The 19,422-nt window shown below is 49.6% G+C and overlaps 1 protein-coding gene across 2 annotated transcripts; it reads left to right on the plus strand.

Annotated features, from left to right (window-relative positions):
- The first annotated feature begins 202 nt into the window (after window positions 1-202).
- Window positions 203-18,101, plus strand: VCAM1 (vascular cell adhesion molecule 1). Of its 2 annotated transcripts, XM_054711551.1 has the most exons (9): window positions 203-271; window positions 840-1,118; window positions 3,288-3,608; window positions 4,530-4,796; window positions 6,800-7,075; window positions 9,002-9,322; window positions 10,150-10,416; window positions 13,272-13,562; window positions 17,178-18,101. In XM_054711551.1, the coding sequence occupies exons 1-9, from the start codon at window positions 220-222 to the stop codon at window positions 17,336-17,338; spliced, it is 2,235 nt and encodes a 744-aa protein (XP_054567526.1). In that variant the 5' UTR covers window positions 203-219; the 3' UTR covers window positions 17,339-18,101. The 2 variants fall into 2 exon arrangements, with proteins under 2 accessions (XP_054567526.1, XP_028009773.2); XM_028153972.2 differs by lacking the exon at window positions 13,272-13,562.
- The last annotated feature ends 1,321 nt before the right edge of the window (window positions 18,102-19,422 follow it).

Consider the following 19,422-nt stretch of genomic DNA (forward strand, 5'->3'; position numbering starts at 1 on the left):
GCCGGCTGTCAGGGAAACTTTTTTTTTCTGGCTCTGCTCCGGGTTTCCCCTTGAAGGGATTTCCCTCCGCCTCTGCGACGAGACCCTTTATAAAGAGCAGACTTTCTACTTCCCTCCCCACTGTGCCCACCGCCGCGGGAGGGAGCGGAGCTGACCCGCAGGGCTGGAAGCCGCTGCGTTCTACTCGGCAGCAGCGTCCAGCAGCGTCCGCCTGGGAAGATGGAGGGGATCTCTGGGGCCTTGACTCTACTTTGGATGGTGTTTGCTGCGGGTAAGTTCTGCTCCCGACCCGCTGGGCATGCTCGGGTTCCGAGTTCGCCCTGACTGTAGCTTCGGCCGGTTTGGCTCGGGGGTGAGGAAAAGCACTGGGATTCTTAAAACAGGGGACGGCGGGGGGGGGGGGGGGGGGGCAGGAGGGGGGAACAGAAGGTAACCTGACTTGCGACGTGCTGTGAGCGCTGCTATGTGGTGTCATGTGCCACAGTCGGAGCTGCAAATGGATGTTGCTTTGGATGCTTTCCCCGATGTCAAACGAGTCGGTGGCTCTGTCCCTGGGAAGGGCTATCTCTTCGGTTTCCTGTGCCTGATGATGAGATCAGGCTTCGCAAACCACAACACAAGGCTGACAGATGGGCTTCAGGGTCAGAGCCGCTGAACGGAGATCATTCCAACACCTTCCTTGGCAGCGATCCCGTGCCTTTGGGGGGCCGTGCAGTCGGGGCGCGGGGGGGAGCAGTGTGGGAGAGCGCGGCCAGAGCACGCTGCACATTGTGCCGGGGCAGAGGCGAGTGGAATGTTAGACGAACCCGTGAGAGTTTGCCTTCCTCTTGCCGTCACAGCTCAAGCCTTCAGGATCGAGAGCTCGCCCGAATCCCCCGTCATGGCTCCGATCGGCGCCTCGGTCTCGCTGACGTGCAGCGCCACGGGCTGCGAGGCCCCGGTGGCGTTCTCCTGGAGGACCCAGATCGACAGCCCCCTGAGCGGGAGGGTGCGGAGCGCCGGCTCCACGTCCACGCTCACCATGGACCCCGTGAGCTTCGAGAACGAGCACTCCTACCTGTGCACCGCCACGTGCGGGGCCAGGAAGGCGGAGAGGAACATCGAGGTGCACGTCTACTGTGAGTACTTGCGGCTCCTAGGGTCTCTCGGGTTTGCGTTAAATGAAGTGTCTAACGGGGGTCGTTGGAAACATCGTCCACGTCTAGATCCGTGGCCAGAGGACTAGATTCTCGCACCCAGAGAGGGAGAGACGGCTGAGCTGAGCACGAGCCCGGGAGCCCGAGCCTCGGCTTCCACTTGCCACTCTGCGCAGACCTGGTGGCCGGGAAGACCTCGCTGCTCTGAGCCACGCAGTGAAGCTCTCTAAAGCTCTTACTGCACAAAGCTCTCTCTTGGGTTAGACCCTTCCATGCATCTACATGATCCATGAATGCCATCCTTCAGGGAGTCCCCATTTCTTTAGTCTTATGCAATGGGGCGCTCAGCATGGGTGTAAGGGGGAGCTGTATGAGTCAGTAACAGGCTCCTGTCCAAAAGCTCCCCCCCGGGACATAAGAAGAATATTATCTGCACCCACGCCGCTCACTGGATCTTTCTGGTGTGGATCGGTTTGAGTTCGTCCTTGCTGCTTTTGGTGCCATGAATCCTGGATGCTCAACTGCTCAAGCCCCAGGGTATTTGCATAATGAATTGGATTTGCCTGGTGAATGTGAATGGATGCCCCTCGCTTAGCATTCCACCGGAATACACCCCCGTCTGCTCTCAGTCCGGCAAGTACAGTCAGCGGGGGGAGAGCCTGAAATCAATCACTGGCCTTGGCGACCGAGGGCCCCTCTTTCAGAAACAAAACCCACAAGCCGGCAGTGCTTTGCGGCGCCTCACGGAGACCTACCTCGTGTGACTGCTTTATGACTCTATCGCTTCCTTCTGGTGTCGTGGAGCTCAGCTCTGCCCAGAAACCGGAGCCGACTCCTCCCCGGCCCATGTGCTGCTAATTCATCCCAGGACACTGCCTGGCGGGCTGCTGGCCATTGTGCGGGTCGTGCAGGCATCCTCGCTGCGTGTGCAGCTTCCTGAGCGCCACAAGGGCCCCTTCTGTAAATAGAGGGAAAGCGGCAAGTGCTTGGATTTCCGGGCGGCGAACTGTGTGGGCCGCAGGCACGGTCCTTCCAGAACCGGAGGGACAGGGATGTGGGGGGGGGGGGGGGGGGAATGAAAAGGGCTGCGTTTCTTTCACATCCGAGACTTCCAGCCCCTTTGCCTCTGCTCTCTCGCCCTAAATCGCCGAGGATTTAAAGAAGAGAAGGGAAGGCCTTCTGGCCCCCTGATCTTGCCTGGAGTTTTTCTTCCCCGTGTCTGTCTCGCATCAGGTGGAACACACCCGGTTGTGAGCCTTCAGGGCTGAGACCTTTGGGTTATTACCAGAGCCTCGCACCCAGCCACGCCCTCGTCAGCATCCTGAGGGTCTGAGAAGGAGGCCTTTGCAGGGAGGCCGAGGCTGAGCCCAGCGGTGCGTGCCCCGGGCCCTGAGAGGCGCCCTGCAGGGCTGGGTGGGCACCGAGCTGGCATTTCGGGAGGCAGCCCTGCCTTCCGGACTTTACAGATTGCACAGGCGTCCCTTCCTGGTTGATCAGTTCCTGCCGGAGGCGCCCTTTCAGAAGCCAGTCACGTGACGTGGCTCCCTCCCCTTCTTAGCACATCTCCCCACCCGCTCTTCTCTGCAATGGCATGCTGAGCCTCCGGGTCCTTACCTGTCCAAGGGGGATATATCTGCTCTGGCTAAAATAAGAGAATGTGATATAATGAACCATAAACCCGCAGAGACAGTGCAGAGTTCTAGAAATCCGGAGCTTAAGTCCCAGACGTCACACTGACTAGCGGGTGACTTGGGGCCAGTGATGCAAATACACCAGGCCTGTGTTTTCACATGTGTGAAGTGTGGTCTCCATCTCTCGGGGTTATTGTGAGGACAGAATAAAATCACTCGTGCCAAATAAACGGCGCTGCGATGGGCACATGTAAGTCCTTAATGAACACTCATTTCTTCTCCCTTCTTTTACTCAATAACATGGAAACCTTAGACACTCGGGAGCAGAGCTGAAGAATTGGCTGAAAGGTGCCTGACTCTGATTCGTGAACTGATCCGAACCGTGAAAGGCGACTTAAACAAAGAATCGAGATTGTCGTAACAGAAACTGTAGACTCGGTTTGCATTGCATTGAGCCCCTACGGGACCTGCCCCACACGAGCCCGGAGCCCACTCACGCGTGTTCATTTGATCTTTGCAGCTTTCCCCAAGGACCCGGAGATTCACCTGCGTGGCCCCCTGCAGGTGGGACAGCCGGTCACAGCCACGTGCCTGGTCCCTGACGTCTACCCGTTCGACAGGCTGGAGATTGATTTGCTGAAGGACAACAGTGTCCTGAAAAACCAAGAATTTCTGGAGCCGATGGAGAGCAAGTCCCTGGAGAACATGAGCTTGGAGGTGACCTTCACTCCTACCAGGGAGGACATGGGGAAGGCTCTTGTGTGCCGAGCCACGCTGCACATCAATGAAGTCGCTGAAGAGCTCCGGAAAAGGGAGACCACGAAAGAGCTGCAGGTCTACGGTAAGGGCCGCGGGGCCGGTCAGCCTTGGTGGGCGTTTCATCTTGGCTGGATGCGGCAGTCCGCTTAGCGGCTGAAGTCAGGCAGAAACTTGTTTTAGTCCGTTTTTATTCAGGGAGAACATAATATTTGTCAACAGGGCGTTTCAATGAAAAGAGTGCTGGATGTGGGTTAATAAGACTTGTGAACTTGGGTCACTTAATTTCTCTATTTCCCAGCCTATCGAAGGGAAGTAATAATACTATACACTGGGGAGTAGGAAATGGGCTCAAATGGTATCATTTTTTATCATGTTGTAAATTCTTATACTGTGCCCTGAACTATCAGGTACAGAGACCTTACAAGGCGAGCACTGATTCTGTGGGTACATGTGCATGGGGCGGGGGGCGGTGTGGAGAGGAGCCCTGGTTGCCTCCACACTCCCGGAGGCTGCGGGGTTCTGAGGCCGCCTCATCGTCCCGGGTTGTGTAGGAGTGGCCCTGCTGCACCCCGTTCCAGACTAGAACACTGCGTTCTGCTCTGGACACCACTCTGAAAGGAGTGTTGCCCACCTGAGCATGCTTGGAAGAGAATGAGAGGGAGAGACTTCTATCAAAATTCTGAATAGTCAAGATAGGGGATATTTTCCCTAGAGAATGCAGAACTCGGAAAAGAGAGCTATAATTAAGTATCTGAACCACATTAAGAGTCTTTCTTGATTTCTGAGTATCTATAGCCAATTGAAAACACCAACCATAACAAAAAAAAATTAGCCCAGTCAAACTGGTCAGAAACTGGATGGACTAAGTTTTCTGTGCTGGTCTGACACAGTACGTTCGTCGAAGTTGTGGGCGCACAGAGACACGGCCTGTGGGAGGAACACGTCACTCCCGTTGGGTCGAGGGGGGCTCAGCAGTTGCCGACATCGTGCCCTGTCTTTTCAGTCTCCCCCAAGGACACCACCGTCTCTGTGAGCCCCTCCACCAGGCTGCTCGAGGGCGGCTCCGTGACCATGACCTGTGCCAGCCAGGGCCTGCCAGCGCCGCAGATTTTCTGGAGCAAGAAGTTAGATAACGGGAACCTGCAGCCCCTTTCTGGAAATGCAACCCTCACTCTGATTGCCATGCGGATGGAGGATTCCGGGATTTACGTGTGCGCAGGAGTGAACCTGGTTGGCGAAGACAGAAAAGAGGTGGAATTACTTGTTCAGGGTAAGTGAGGGGTGCAAAAGGAAGAGGAAGATGCTGCCACTGGGCTCGGAGCCGCGGTGAGGCAGCTTCGATGCCCGATGGCTCCCTCAGATCTTACTGGCGCCCCATCTCATGGCCGCGTGCTCCAGCTCAGGTACATAGTCACCTTCCTCACACCTGTAAGATGCAGCGCCTGCCACATGCTAGGTGCTCCATAATGGCAGGATGAACACATTGTACACGTGGGCAGCTCCCATTTTTCTATGTGAAAACATGAGGCTAAACTTGACGGTTAAAAAAGGAGACTTCAACCTCGCCATCGGTAGATGCCCTCAGTTGGGTGTTTGACTGGCATTCTCAGGAGCCCAGGAAAGGTACCCCCTGACAAAAGCATGGACGCTGGTCCTCTGTCCTGGAAGGCTCCAGCCATCCTAAGCTGCGTCCCATTTCAGGGAGAGGGAGACACAGCTGGGCGAGGAAGGGGCGTTCTGCATCACAGGATACGGACAGCCTCAGCGGTAAAGAGGGAACTGAACTTTCAAAGGCCTCCGTGACCTTCCAGGTGCTCCCACAGGAGCCACAGACTCACGTGGGAACAGAGCGGCCACTGTAAAAAAAAAAAGGAAGTGATCTGAGACTTGGCCACAGGCAGGAAGTGGCTCTGTTGTAAAGTTCCCCCTTCCCACACCAGAGGGTCAGGAACCCGGAAACGCTGGGCCTTGCTCTGAACGAGCTGCCGCTTTCAGGACCTCAGAGCTGTCCGTCTCCTGAGGTGATGTGAGGAAAGCCTTCTTGGGAAGCGACTACAGTGTCACCACCAGGCCAGCCACACTGAAACAGCTCCCCGCACAGAAGAGAACCCGCGCAGGCTGGTGGATTTGGGGTGTTTGTGTGCTGGGGTCTCTTTCTTCCATCCCCAGCCCGCTAGTCACCAGGACCATGTGAGTGGTTTCCCGCGGAGTCTCACCTGTCACTTTCAGAGTTGCCCCACACTTCCTGTTTCTTCACGGGAACAAAGTGGAGATTTCGAATTCCCTTTCTCCCCAGACAGCAGGGTGTGTGCCCGGCAGGGATACACTGGCAGCCAGAGGGCTTTCCTGGATGCTGGAGACTGGGCAGGGTTTGCCCTCCCATCTGAGTTGCCAGTCCCCGTGTTTTATTCTGCATCAAAGTTTAGAGGTGGCTCCTGAGCCACTTCAATGCTTGGCCCGTGACTTTGCTCTCAGTGTGACTTCCAACGCGTAACTTCGCACCGTTGGGACAGACGCTCCGAGCACTGGTCCGCTGCGGGCCCTGTCTCGCGGGAAGACCTGTGTTTGTGGCTTTCTTTAGTGCTTTTCTTAGGTCTTGTTTTATCTCCACACGAGGGTGACTGGATTGAGTTGTTCAAGCGGCTGAAAAGCTGGGATCCTGAATCAGACCCACCTGGCTTCAAACCTTAATTTTGTCTCTTGCAAGTTGTATAAAGTTATTTAGCAGTCCTGAGCCTAAGTTTCCTCAAGGAGAAGGTGGAGGAGGAGGAGAAACAGGGGGAAGAGAAGAAGGAGGAGGAGGGTGAGGAGGAGTAGGAAGAGGAGGAGAGTTAGCGCAACAGTTCATGAGGTTGTGAGGATAAAGTGAGACAATATACATGAAGTGGTTTACACAATGCTGAAGGCACTGGAACCTCTTAAATGACTTGAGTGCTGTCCGCTATCACAGGGATTTGATGCCCTGCATTTGAGCAGACAGTGAATTATTGCTATGACATATGCCCCCCCTCCCTTGACAAATTTTTATCCACGTTCATTCTGTTCAATGCCTGCGCCAGTGGACTGCTGTGGGTTCATCTTACAAGGTGTGGTCTCATTCCCATTGGTCCCAAGGTGGAAAGGAGTAACTTTTTTGTCACAGATGTTAGCTTAAAGGAAATCAGAAACAAACAAACAAACAAAAACCAGAAAACACCCGACAAAGACCATATACTGGAATGTGGTGAAAGAAGAAAATACTCACCTTCCTTTCGTCTTGTCCTTTTCCCCCAGAAAAACCGTTCACGGTTGAGATCGGCCCTGGACCCCAGGTCGCTGCTCGGCTCGGCGGCGCGGTGGTGCTGACATGCGATGCCACGGGCTGCGAGGCCCCGTCTTTCTCCTGGAGAACCCAGATGGACAGCCCTCTGAGCGGGCAGGTGCGGAGCGAGGGGCCCAGGTCCACGCTGACGCTGAGCCCTGTGGGGTTTGAGAACGAGCATTCGTACCTGTGCACCGTGACCTGCGGGCGCAAGAAACTGGAGAAGGGAGTCAAGGTGGACCTCTACTGTGAGTGCCTCCCCCCGCGGTTTACTGCTTTGCTTTCGGTTCTGTCAGAAGAAACATAACATGTATGTGATGTGCAATGAGACCCGTGTGTTTAGGAAGGGAAGTTAGCATTGGGAATGGTTCCTGACTCTCGGAACCAGAATTTCCGAGGCAACTTAGTTGGCCTAAATCTTCAGCACACATTACATACATGCACACATTACATACATGCACAGCATCGGCGGTCCTGTGCCTTGCCGGAGTCGGGCACGGGAACACACCCCCTGCTCACTGCTTCCTGTCCCCGCTGTGTGAGTGTGCGGGGCGTTGGAGGTGAGAGTGAGCAGGGAGGGGCTCAGTGCCCGTTGGGATAACTGCGGAGGCATGATGGCCACTCAGCATTAGACAGGAGCTGAGCCGACCCTACCGTTTTGAAGACGCATTTGGAAAGCTGATGGCAGGATGGGGAAATGAGGCGGCGGGGAGCAGGGAAAAGCCAGGCACGCGGGCAGGGAGTGTGGGTGAGCAGAGGGCACGGTCCAGGGCAGTAGGTCAGGGGCCAGTGACCGAACTACATACACACCCTGCGCTTTTTCTTACTGTGCTTGTCACCTGAAAAAGAGCCCTTACAACCCCAGAGGTCCACGGATTCCACATTGCTGGGGCCCCTCCGTTTCTAACCAGTGAGAGACAACATATGCAGAGTGACCAACCTTTGTGATTGCTTTGGGAGGGTCACTCTGCCTGGTCTAATTCAGCAGAATTCAAGGGGCCCTATTGTAGAGATTTCCACCAGAAAACCCGCCCCGACTGTGTCCCCCTCAGGATCTGTTCGAAAGGAGTTAGAGTCTATCTGTAAAGGGATGTGAGTCTCTCAAGACGGGCGAATCTGATTGTGTTATCGTGTTACCCAGCGCCCAGGATCCGCTGGCGTAGGCTCGTTTCCAGCAGAAATGAGAACCACGGCGGAGCCTCCCCGCAATTGGAAACAGCTGAGGATGTATCACTTTAACAGCATTTTACTTACGGGAGAGAAAAATGTTAGCGTTGCTGTAGCTCTTGGCAACTATTTTAGTCTTGTGTTCATTGATTTGCATAAGATTTCATATAAATATTATTCAGAACCGGAATCTCTTACAGTTGTTTTTTTTTCTTAACTACAAGTCTTGTCTGAGAAAGATGTACAACTTGCTGCCTACACGTGGCCATTGGAAATTCAGATGTCCAAACCGAGATCTGTGTGGGGCGGGGGCGGGGAGGGGGGGTCTTAGGGGAGGGCTTCGTCGATGCTGAGAGCCCATGCGGTTTGAGCTCTGAGCTCAGGGAAATGTGAGTCTGGTCTCAGCTCAGGACTTCCCAGATCTGCTGCCGGTGACTCTCTCCTAGCCACTGTCAGACGTGTCCGTTTTCCTAGCTTCGAAATAAGTGCTCTGTAGCTTTTCCTAGCTGTACGTACGTTAAACAATGCCCACTTTATCAGGCTGTTTCAAGGACGGAGACTCAGTAAGGGACTAGCACGTAGTCAATATTCAACACATCTTGGCAAACATGTAAAATGGAGTTACTAAGTAAGATGGGGGAACGCGCGGGTCTCGGGGAGAATCCTTCATGGCTCTCAGCAGCGCTGCGTCACTAGAAGAGGGAAATGCCGTATTTTCAGGCGTATAAGACGACTGGGTGTATAGAATATTTTCCTGGGTTAAAAAGTCGTCTTATACGGTAAGTACGTTTATTGCGGGGCTGCTTCATTTACTACTTTTTGTTTCCAGCGTCACATATATTTTAGTATCGCAAACATTTCTACTTAACGTCGTTGTGTACACAGTGGTGGCCACACTCTCCCGAGGGCTTTAAAGCGGTCACTGGAGACCTTGGATTTAATAGAGATTAGTTCTGGTTTTCCGTTCACAGCCACACACGAGCGTCATGTTTGCTTGGTGTTTGCAGCGTTCCCCAGAGACCCAGAGATGGAGACGAGCGGCGTGTTGGTGAGCGGCAGCCCGGTCACCGTGAGCTGCAAGGTGCCGGACGTGTACCCGCTGGAGCGGCTGGAGATCCAGCTCCTGAAGGGGGGCCGTGTGCTGAAGAATAAAAACTTCCTGATGGGCGCGGACAAGAAATCCCTAGAGACCGGCAGTCTGGACGTGACCTTCGTCCCCACCGCCGAAGACACTGGCGAGGCCCTTGTCTGTCTGGCTCAGTTACACATGGACGAGCTGGACGTGGAAGCCGCGCAGCGGCAGAGTTCACAGACGCTCTCCGTGCACAGTAAGTGGGGCGCGCCCACGGTTTCACAGCGGTTTCTTCTCACTTTTGCCAGGCAACAGTCAGTGGACACGAGGTTAAGAGTTAGAACCTCCGTGAAAAAGAAATGCCAAATAATGATTATTTTAACCAACACCCCCAACACTGAAGACAACAACCGCCCATTGGCCTGTGACTCTGTGAGACGGCGGCGTTGGCAGGGCGGGCAGGGCGCGTCGTCTGCTCAGCGTGGCCTGAGCTGAACTCGCTCACGCGGTCAGTTGGCGGGTCAGTTGGCGGGTCAGTGGGGCCTTCCTGGGATGCCTGGGCCTCCCTTTCTCCACGTGCGCTCTCACCCGCAAGGAAGGCGGCCTGGGTCTGGTCACCAGAGCGAGGTGTTGCGAGAGGGAGATGAGGCCTGGGCTTGGAGTCCCACAGTGTGACTTGCTCCGTGTTATATGGGTCACAGGGAGCCACAGGGCAGCGTGGGTTCAACGGGTAGAAACATAGGCTCTACCTTTTCACGGGAGAGTCGGATAATTTGTAGTCACGTTTAACGTTCCATAACTGTCGACATACAGTACACTGTCATGGATCATCCCCTCTCGGGTAGCAGAGTTCCTACAGGACCTGTCTGCATTGGGAAATACCCAGGATGTGTCCATGTTTTCCTGTCTATGCTCCTGCATCTGCTAGGGCACAAGGGGACGGAAACCCCCTTTGGTGAAGCCATCAAGGGTTATGAACTGTCCTAACCCACTGCTTGCACAGCCTGGCTTTGCGACATTATGGAAGCTCTTTGGAACTCAGGGCTTAAGGGGTCAAGCTAACAAGTGTCCCTCCCTTTTCAGTTGCCCCCAGGAACACAAGCATCCTGGTGAGCCCCTCCTCCGTCCTGGAGGAAGGCAGTTCTGTGACGATGACATGCTCCAGCGATGGCCTCCCAGCGCCCAGATTCCGGTGGAGCAGGCAGCTGCAGAATGGGCAGCTACAGTTTCTTTCTGAGAATACAACGCTCACCTTAACTTCTACAAGAAGGGAAGATTCTGGTATTTATGTGTGTGAAGGGAGCAGCCTGGCTGGGATAAGCAGAAATGAAGTTGAATTAATTATCCAAGGTGAGCAGAGTGTGATTAGTGAGTTATTGCTAGTATTATTTTGGTTGTGTTAATGGATTTGAACCAAGTCCTCTTTAAAATTTTTATTTTTAAATTACAGTTGATGTACAATATTATATTAGTTTCAAGTGTATAACCCCGTGATTAGATATTTATGTAACTTACAAAGTGATCACACCAATAAATCTAGTATCCATCTGATACCATATATAGTTATTATAATATTATTGATGATATTCCCTATGCTGTACTTTATATCCCATGACTATTCTGTAACTACCAATCTGTACTTCTAAATCCCTTCACCATTTTCATCCAGTCCCCAAACACCCTCCCATATAGCAACTATCAAAATGTTCTCTGATCTATGAGTCTGTTTCTGTTCTGTGTTAGTTTATTTATTTATTTGTTTATTTATTTATTTAGATTCCACATATAAGCGAAATCATCTGGCATTTGTCTTTCTCTGTCTGATTTCTTTCACGCAGCACAATTCCCTGTATGTCCATCCATGTTGTTGAAGATGATAAGATTTCAATCTTTTTTTTTTTGCTCAGACATCTACCACTTCTTTATCCATTCGTCTATTGATAGATACTTAGGTTGCTTCCATATCTTGGCTGTTGCAAATAATGCTGCAATAAACATATGGATGTGTATGATTTTTCCATGTAGTGTTTGGGGTTTCTTTGGATAAATACCCAGAAGTGAAATTGCTGGGCCCTTCTTTGTCTGTTGTTATAGCCTTTATCTTAAACTCTATTTTGTCCAGTATAAGTGTTGCTACTCCAACTTTTTGGTTTATTTGTTTGTTTTCATTTTCATGAAATATCTTTTCCCATCCCTTTATTTTCAGTCTGTATGTGTCTTTTGATTTGAAGGGAGTCTCTTGTAGACAGCATATGTAAGGGTATTGTTTTGTTATCCATTCAGTCACCATATGTCTTTTGATTAGAGCATTGAATCCATTGCATTTCAAGTAATTATTGACAGGTATTTATTGCCATTTTATTATTCATATTTTTGATCTTTTCTTTTCTTCTTCTTCTTAAAGAAGACCCTTTAACATTTCTTTTAATACTGGTTTGGTGGAGATGAACTCCTTTAGTTGTGTTTTTTTTTTTTCTGTCTGGGAAGCTCTTTATCTGTCTTTCAATTCCAAACGATAGCTTTGCATGGTAGAGTAATCTTGATTTAGGTCCTTGCTTTTTCATCACTCTGAATATTATGTGCTAATCCCTTCTGGCCTGCAAAGTTTCTATTGAGAAATCAACTTACAATCTTATGGGAACTCCCTTGTAGAGAACTAACTGCTAAGAAAACAAAAAGAGTATATGGGGCTTCTGGGATAACTTCAAGCATATCAATGTTTGCATCAGAGGGGTGCCAGAAGGAGAAGAGAGAGAGAGTAAGAAATTGAAAATTTATTTGAAAAGACAATGATGGAAACTCCCCTAACCCAGTTCAGGAAATAGACATGGAAGTCTAGGAAGCACAGAGACTCCCAAACAAGATGAACCCAAAGTCCTCTTTGAAAACAAAATCTTTACTAAACAAATGTGTTGAGGGTTTTGAAGAGCTCACGATGTTTCCTATGCAAAGAAAATGCCTGGAATAGTACTTTCTCGTGAACCATGCCAAGTCTCTTGTCCTAAAACTCTTTCAAACCTCAAGTGGACCGCCGGCTCCAGGAACCATGCCAGGAATCCCAGTTACACTTACAAGGCAATGATTATGGTGTTGAAATGAGAATAAGAAGACATATGTATGTATTTGAAAATTACTTATGATTAAAGCCACCACATCCGGCTGAATGGGACTCTCAGTGGTAATCTCACAAGGTGCCTGCTAGCATTTGCTTAGAAGCCTAAAGGGCCCTTAAACCTTTGGTAAACGCCAAGATTAAGAACAGCAGTGACCACATCCTTTCGTTCAGTTTGATGGCATGGAAACACCAGAGTGGATTAAGCTATCAGGTCCAGAGCCTCTCTCCCGGGTGGAGATCCAAGACTGAGGACAAAACAGTTCCTAGTTGACAGGTTGAAGCTATAGGTCATTTTAGGCAAAAACCATAAAGTGATCAATTTGGAGTTTTTCTCCCTACTTTCCCTTTTGGGGTCCAAGGCCCTTTTCTTCACTGGGGCTCTCAGACTCCTTGGTGTTATTTTCTTGGTAGTATTTCCACTAAGGTATTAGTGACTTACTTGTTCCCTCATCTCGGTAGTAATTCGTATTTTAAGGGAAGAACTTTGGAAGGGCGATGCACAACCTTAAAGAAAGCCCTTAGGATGGATGTCATGGTAGTGTCACTTGGGTTGAGGACAGAATCTCAAATCAAGTCAGAAAAGCAGATAAACTTCAGGGGACTCTCACTTACGAAATGCTGCCGGAGGACCTCCTCCCATGGGTTATGTCATCATGGAGATGCGGCATGCCAGGTGCCTCGCCCAGTGCCCGGCACTTAGGAAATGGTAGTTGTGGTTGGTAAGGATGGGAAGAAAGCCACCTCTGCACAGCTGAATTTCTTGATCTGAGAGGACCCAGCCCGTAAAGGCCTTTGTCTTTCAAGGAAAGACAAACCCTTTTGGTTACACGGCAGTGCAACCAAAAAAAGGGCTCTTTTTCACATTGGAATTCTAGAGCTGTTTATACAGCACCTATCTTTTGGCTAGGCTGGGTAAAGGATTAAGGGACAGGCGAGAAGCATAAGAAATGCCTTCTCTTGTTAAAAACATGACCATTTACAGCCAACCAGTCAATGCTTGATATCTTTACTCACCCCTCTAAACATGCAATCAGTAAGCTATTGATGCTATTATTAATGCGGAATTGGTTTATATTTTACCCAATCATAGTTGCCTCTCAAATTCTCTTTACAGTCGCTCCAAAAGACATGCAATTTACAGCTTCTCCTTCTGAGAGCGTCAAGGAAGGGGACACTGTCATTATCTCCTGTACGTGTGGGAATGTTCCCAAAACCTGGATAATCCTGAAGAAAAAAGCTGAGTCAGGGGACACCGTGCTCAAGTCCATAGAAGGCGCATATACCATCCACAAGGCCCAGTTAGAGGATGCGGGAGTGTACGAATGTGAATCTAAAAATGAGCGTGGCCTGCAGTCCAGAAGTATCACCCTGGATGTGAAAGGTTAGAGTTTTGGTCTTGTTTTTGAGAAACGTTAATGATAGGTCTGAATTTTGGTGGACGGTACAGAGTTTCTAGGATGAGATGAATGAGTTGGCCAAAACGGAGCTCCATGTTGGCAGTGTTCGTTTCTTAATGCTTCCTAAGATGATCATGCACAGCTGCTCCACCTATGGAGTTGGGCCAGGAAGTTGACATGAATCCTTGGTGAGTGCAGAGTTCCCATCTGCTTTTCTCAAAGTTCACAACTCGGCACTGGTCTCTGAGGTCTTGTGTCTCCTAAGTGTTTCAACGTATTTTCTAAACCTTCCCCTGGGGGTTCTGAGAAAATGGAAAAAGTAGGACTGACATTCGGGAAGAGGAGGGTTCCAGCCAGATCCGATTCCTTCCTAACAGAAGAGAATCTCTGAAAACTGCCCATTTTCTGGATCAAATCTTTTCAGGATAATAATCTTAACAATCAGGAGTGGCCATCTTGATGCAGAACCACTTTTATGAATCTCTATCTATAGAATTGCCTCCTTAAACATCCCAGCCCCTTGTCCATTCTATTTTATTCTGATGGAGGTGGGTGGGGAACGGACAATGGTCTCAGCAGAGAAACTTCAGGGGCCTAACCCCTCAATGACCACTCAACAGGAAGACTTGTTGGTCTTACTGGTGCGAGCACAATAGGCCAGCTTTTTCTCTTCCGTCTCCTCCCACTCCTTTGTGTGCCAATGAGCTCCCAGCTGTGGACTGGAAGCCCTACTTGGAGTGAATGGGATTGCAAACAAATGCAACTCTCCTAAGAGCCCCGGGCACTTGGCCATCAGAGTTAGCAACCACTTGTCAATGTAAAGGGAATGGGAACCTAGGTCAGATAACAGGTAAACTTTTACTCATCTGGCCCAAACTCTCAAGACTGCAGGCCTTATGTTCTGTTTTCTGTCTCCACAGTACCTCCTCAAAACACGACAATATCAATACACCCATCTAGAAATGTTAAAGAAGGGGAAAATGTCACAATTACATGTAAAACCTTTAGTCATCCACCTGAGTGATTGTCCTGAAAGAGTTGGTCTGGTCAATGAAGTGACTATGTGTTCAAAGAATGGAACATTCACCCTGTACTGGGTCACTCAGGATGACATGGGGGTATACGGTTGGGGATGATTCTGGACGGATTGAGATCCCAGTTATGAGTAGGTTGACATGCATGCATTTCTCTTTCCTTCAACCCTCCATGCCTGCAGGCCACCTTCAGTTAAGCCTAGCCCCAGGGAATCAGACTCCTAACACTTTTGTAATTTGGTTAACAATACTCTTTAAAGACAAATCACAGCTTCTCCACTTTCTAACGCTATTTCTGTCTTTTCTAATTGTTCTACGAAGTTAGTAATTTAGGTATTTGCCATGTTCACTTATTACTTAACGATGACAGCATGTTGGGCACTCAGGAATTCAGGCCCCCAGGCTACATATGGTTTAAAATAATGACACATCAATGGAGACAGAACCTGATATTTTCCCTGGGTATTTTGAACTACTTTCCCCCTGTATTTGTCTGAGGTTTAAAATGAACTTTGTTTTGTTTTGGCTTGAATGTATTCCAGTGATAGAAATAGTTGGGAGCCCTTAGGATTTCCAGTGTTTATACAGCTAATAGGAAACTGTGTTGGAAACTGTGTTGTTCTGGGAAGCGACTCAGCAGCAAATCTGTTTTACTGCAGATGCCTGAGGGGGAAAACTGAAGGCAAAAGCTAATGCTTATTAAATTTCAGAGGAAACAAAAGGAGCAGAAACACCACTGCCCAACATGCCACTGGCATTGATGCCTGACCACAATGTGATAATGACTTCCCACTAACACCTGACCCTTCCACTTAGACTAGTCCAGTGGTCGGCAAACTCATTAGTCAGCAGAGCCAAATACCAACAGTACAACGATTGACATTTCTTCTGAGAGCCGAAAACCGACTTCTGCGCATGGGCCACGAAGTTTCAATCGTACTGTACGTGTGCGCACTGTACGTGTGTGGTATTTTGTGGAAGAGCCACACTCAAGTGGCCAAAGAGCCGCATGTGGCTCGCGAGCCGCGGTTTGCCGACCACTGGACTAGTTAGATCTGCTCTAGCAAGGGAAAGTAGGAAAACGAGGCGATTATCATTATGCTTAGGGTGAAGGGTAAAAACCTTAACAATTTGAAAAACTGACTCCCCAGCCTGACCCTCGTGATTCTTTTCTACTTGGGTGACATCCAGTGATCAGAACCCTCTAGTCAGATCACTCATTCTTCTGGGACTAGACAGCACACATGCCACCTGAAGACACGTAACCCCTGTGAGGTCACACGGCTCGGTGCAGAGGGAGGTCCCGGTGGAGGTGTCTCCAGCCAGGGCCTGGCTGTCTACTGCAGAGGTTCTTGTAAGGCTAAGATGCGAAATAGGCTTGCAGCTGTCAGATCACTTTAGTAGAGGAGCGAGAGGACTAATTTTAGTTTTTGTATGCTATTACCTTCTGTACCCAACTTGCAACCACATGACAAAATGACAGGATACAGAGAGGAAAAATGTATTACTACTCAAAAATATGTAGCCCTGGCCAGGTGGTTCAGTTGGTTGGAGCATCATCCTGTACACCAAAAAGGGTTGCAGATTCGACTGGGGTGCGTACGGGAGACAGCCGATCGATGTTTCTCCGTCTCTCTTTCTGTCTGTCTGTCTGTCTCTCCCTTCCTTCCTCTAAGGTCAATAAAATATACTATATATTGGCTGCCAACTACTCCAAGCAGTGAGCCTGGTACTTGCTCTTCAGTGGTGGACCATAAAGAAAATAAGTAACTTACTATCTGCAGGAGGAAACCAAATTTAATAGATAGTCACACAAAAAAATGTTTAATTACAAGGTGTGATACTAAGAGCCAGAAGGGGGAAGTATAATGGATTATGAAAGCATATTGGGGCTCCTGATTTAGGTTGAGGGAGCTGTAGGCCAGAGATTGACTCTTTGAGGAAGTGATATTTATGCTCAAGTACAATACTATCCCCAAACTTCAGTTTATCAAGAGATGATATACATGGTGAAGAGGAGTAGCATGTATGTTAAGATGCCCTACCTGAGACATAGTTTTCCGTATGTCTGTCTGTACAGGCCATTGGCAAGCACTCTTTTGCTTCCTGTCTTACATATGGTGTGTGACTATATGATTACACTCCAGATGTTACACGGGTTTCCTTGCACAACTAAGCGGTTAGTCACCTCAGTTCGTGGTGACCGGAGCGCTCATTCTTTGGTACATATTTACATTTCCCAAAGCAAACACGCCTCTCCACGGCTTGCTCTCGTACGTGAGCCCTAAGAAGAGGCGCCCTGCCTCCCATTCTACGAGGGAGCCTGCCTCTGTTTGCCTCCAAGTCTGTGGGAGCTGACAGCTGTCACTGACCCTCCAAGGCCGTGGCCACTGTTTGGGCGACTCAGGGGAATATGCATGTGGGGCCCCAAGGGCCGTTCTCGCTGCTTTGCTTCTCTTCTCTTTAGAGAACGCGTTGTGTGTACTGTGAACATACGGAAATATGACAGTTAGACAATCTCTTTGTGTGCCAGACATTAACTGTTCCCATTTCGTTACTTTCCAGGAAGAGAAGGTAGCAAGGACTATTTTTCTCCCGGGCTCCTCGTGCTGTACTGTGCGTCCTCCTTAATCATCCCCGCCATTGGGATGATCGTTTACTTTGCGAGAAAGGCCAACATGAAGGGGTCCTACAGTCTCGTAGAAGCACAGAAATCGAAAGTGTAGCTGGCATTTGAAATGCTCAGCCACAGACACTACCAGCCTGGAGCCTCCATTCCATCCCATCCCGTGGGAAAAGCAACGGGCTGAGTCCTGACTTCCGGACGCGGTGGACTCCCAGAGGGAGACGGCTGCCCAAGCTTCTAGCTGTGACCCGAAGCCCAGGGCAAACTTCCTGTCTGAAACACAGGCAGGAGCACGGAGGTGTGCGGCCTGGAGCAGTCCCTTGATGTGTATATACAGTACCAGGACCTGTACATATGTCCAATAAAATTAGGCCCTAGCAAGATTGCTTGGAATAGCAGCACCTGCGAGGGAGAGCTCTAAAATAATTCAACAGTGTTGCCTGGACTGGTTGGTCTAACTTAACGCATTTTAGAAAAATTTAACATTAACATGGACTGGCAGCTGACCTATGTCATCTTTTTATACTTTTTTCCCCTCCCTATAACAACATTGGATTCCTATCAAGTTCATGGACAACAACGTCATGTTTGTAAAAATGCCAGGGTTTTATATTTTACAGGCAAATGATGAACCAAGAGGGCGCAGGGTTGACTTTCAGGTACTAAAACTTCGACCTTTGGTGTAATGGTTGACTGGGTTTCTCTGGACGGTACTGACATGGTACGGAGATGTTTGATGTTGTTTGTTCACCCCCCTCTTGTGCAACGTTCCCAAGGTGACCTAATAATGCAACTTCTTTTGATCTTCTCTTGTAAATGTTTAGTCTTTTTGTATAGTAAAGTGATCATTTCTGGACTTGTAAGAGTTGTGTGTTTATTACCAACTGCCTCCTTGAATCACATGGTAGCTCTTCTTGAAATCCCAAGTTCCAAGGATGAAGAATTCAAACCCGTAGGAAAAATAAGTAACACTCAAAATATGGGCCTCACACTGCTTTTATCAGCATTGCCATGGGAACCTGAAGAAATTCACGTTTCTTGGTGCCATCTTAACCCACTGAATGGGAACGTCGGGTTTTGTATCCTTGTAGTCTGCCATGTAAAGAATTTGAAGTACAGCATACATGAAGGCATGAACCCAGAAACAAGCATATACTGAAGGGCAAAGATGAGTGAACACCATGCACATTCCCTCAGATCTACAGCGAGAACATGGCTGTCCTTCAGAGCCTCTTAGATGCACTCCTCCCCGTGACTCTCTCGCTGAGCAGTGATCAATACCTTGAATTCTATATTAGCCATTCCCTTGCGTTCTCTGGAGATTTTATACCTGAATAGCTAGCCCTAAGTAAAACAGTATATAATTTTGCCAGGTTTTGAATTTTATATAGATACTAGAGGCCTGGTGCATGAAAATTCATGCACTGGATGGGGGTTCCTCAGCCCGGCCTGCCCCCTCTCACAGTCTGGGAGCCCTCAGCAGCGGGAGGCGACCCGGTGATTAGGGGAAGGCGATGCCCCCATCACACCTCTGCTGCTGCCACTGCCAGCGTGCAAGCCTTGGTCATCCCTGGTTACCTGAGCCTCGGGCGGCCCTGGGCAGCTGGGAAGCTGCCATCCAAGGCTTGCCTGCACCTCGGGCCCACCCTGGGCAGCTGGGAAGCTGACATCCGAGGCTTGCCTGCATCTCGGGCCGGCCCTGGGTGGCTGGGGGGCTGAGGGGACTTGGGGACTCAGGAGGCAGGCGCACGGAGTGGCTGGACCCGCCTGGGGGCGGACCCAGCCGTGCCACGTGCCTGCCATCCCGGCGGGGCTTAGGGTACTGGGTGCCGCCATCTTGTGGCTGTGGGTGCTGCCATCTTTGAGGGTGTGGCAGTCAATTAGCATATTCCCTCCTTATTGGCTGTGGGCACCGCCATCTTTGTGAGGGTGTGACGGTCACTTAGCATATTCCCTCTTTATTAGATGGGATAATCAAATGGTAAATTTGCCCATGACTTTATTCTTTCACTAAAAATTATGCATTTGCATAACTTATCCATGTTGCTATATACTAGTATAGCTACAGGTCATTCACTTTTTATTAGTTGTTAGTATTTATGACTCAATATTATAGCACAATATTACAAGATTTTGCCACAATTTATTTATCCATTATTTATCTACTGTTGATGGATGTTTGTG

The sequence above is a fragment of the Eptesicus fuscus genome, chromosome 22, assembly GCF_027574615.1.
Source record: "Eptesicus fuscus isolate TK198812 chromosome 22, DD_ASM_mEF_20220401, whole genome shotgun sequence".
Classification (NCBI taxonomy): Eukaryota; Metazoa; Chordata; class Mammalia; order Chiroptera; family Vespertilionidae; genus Eptesicus; species Eptesicus fuscus.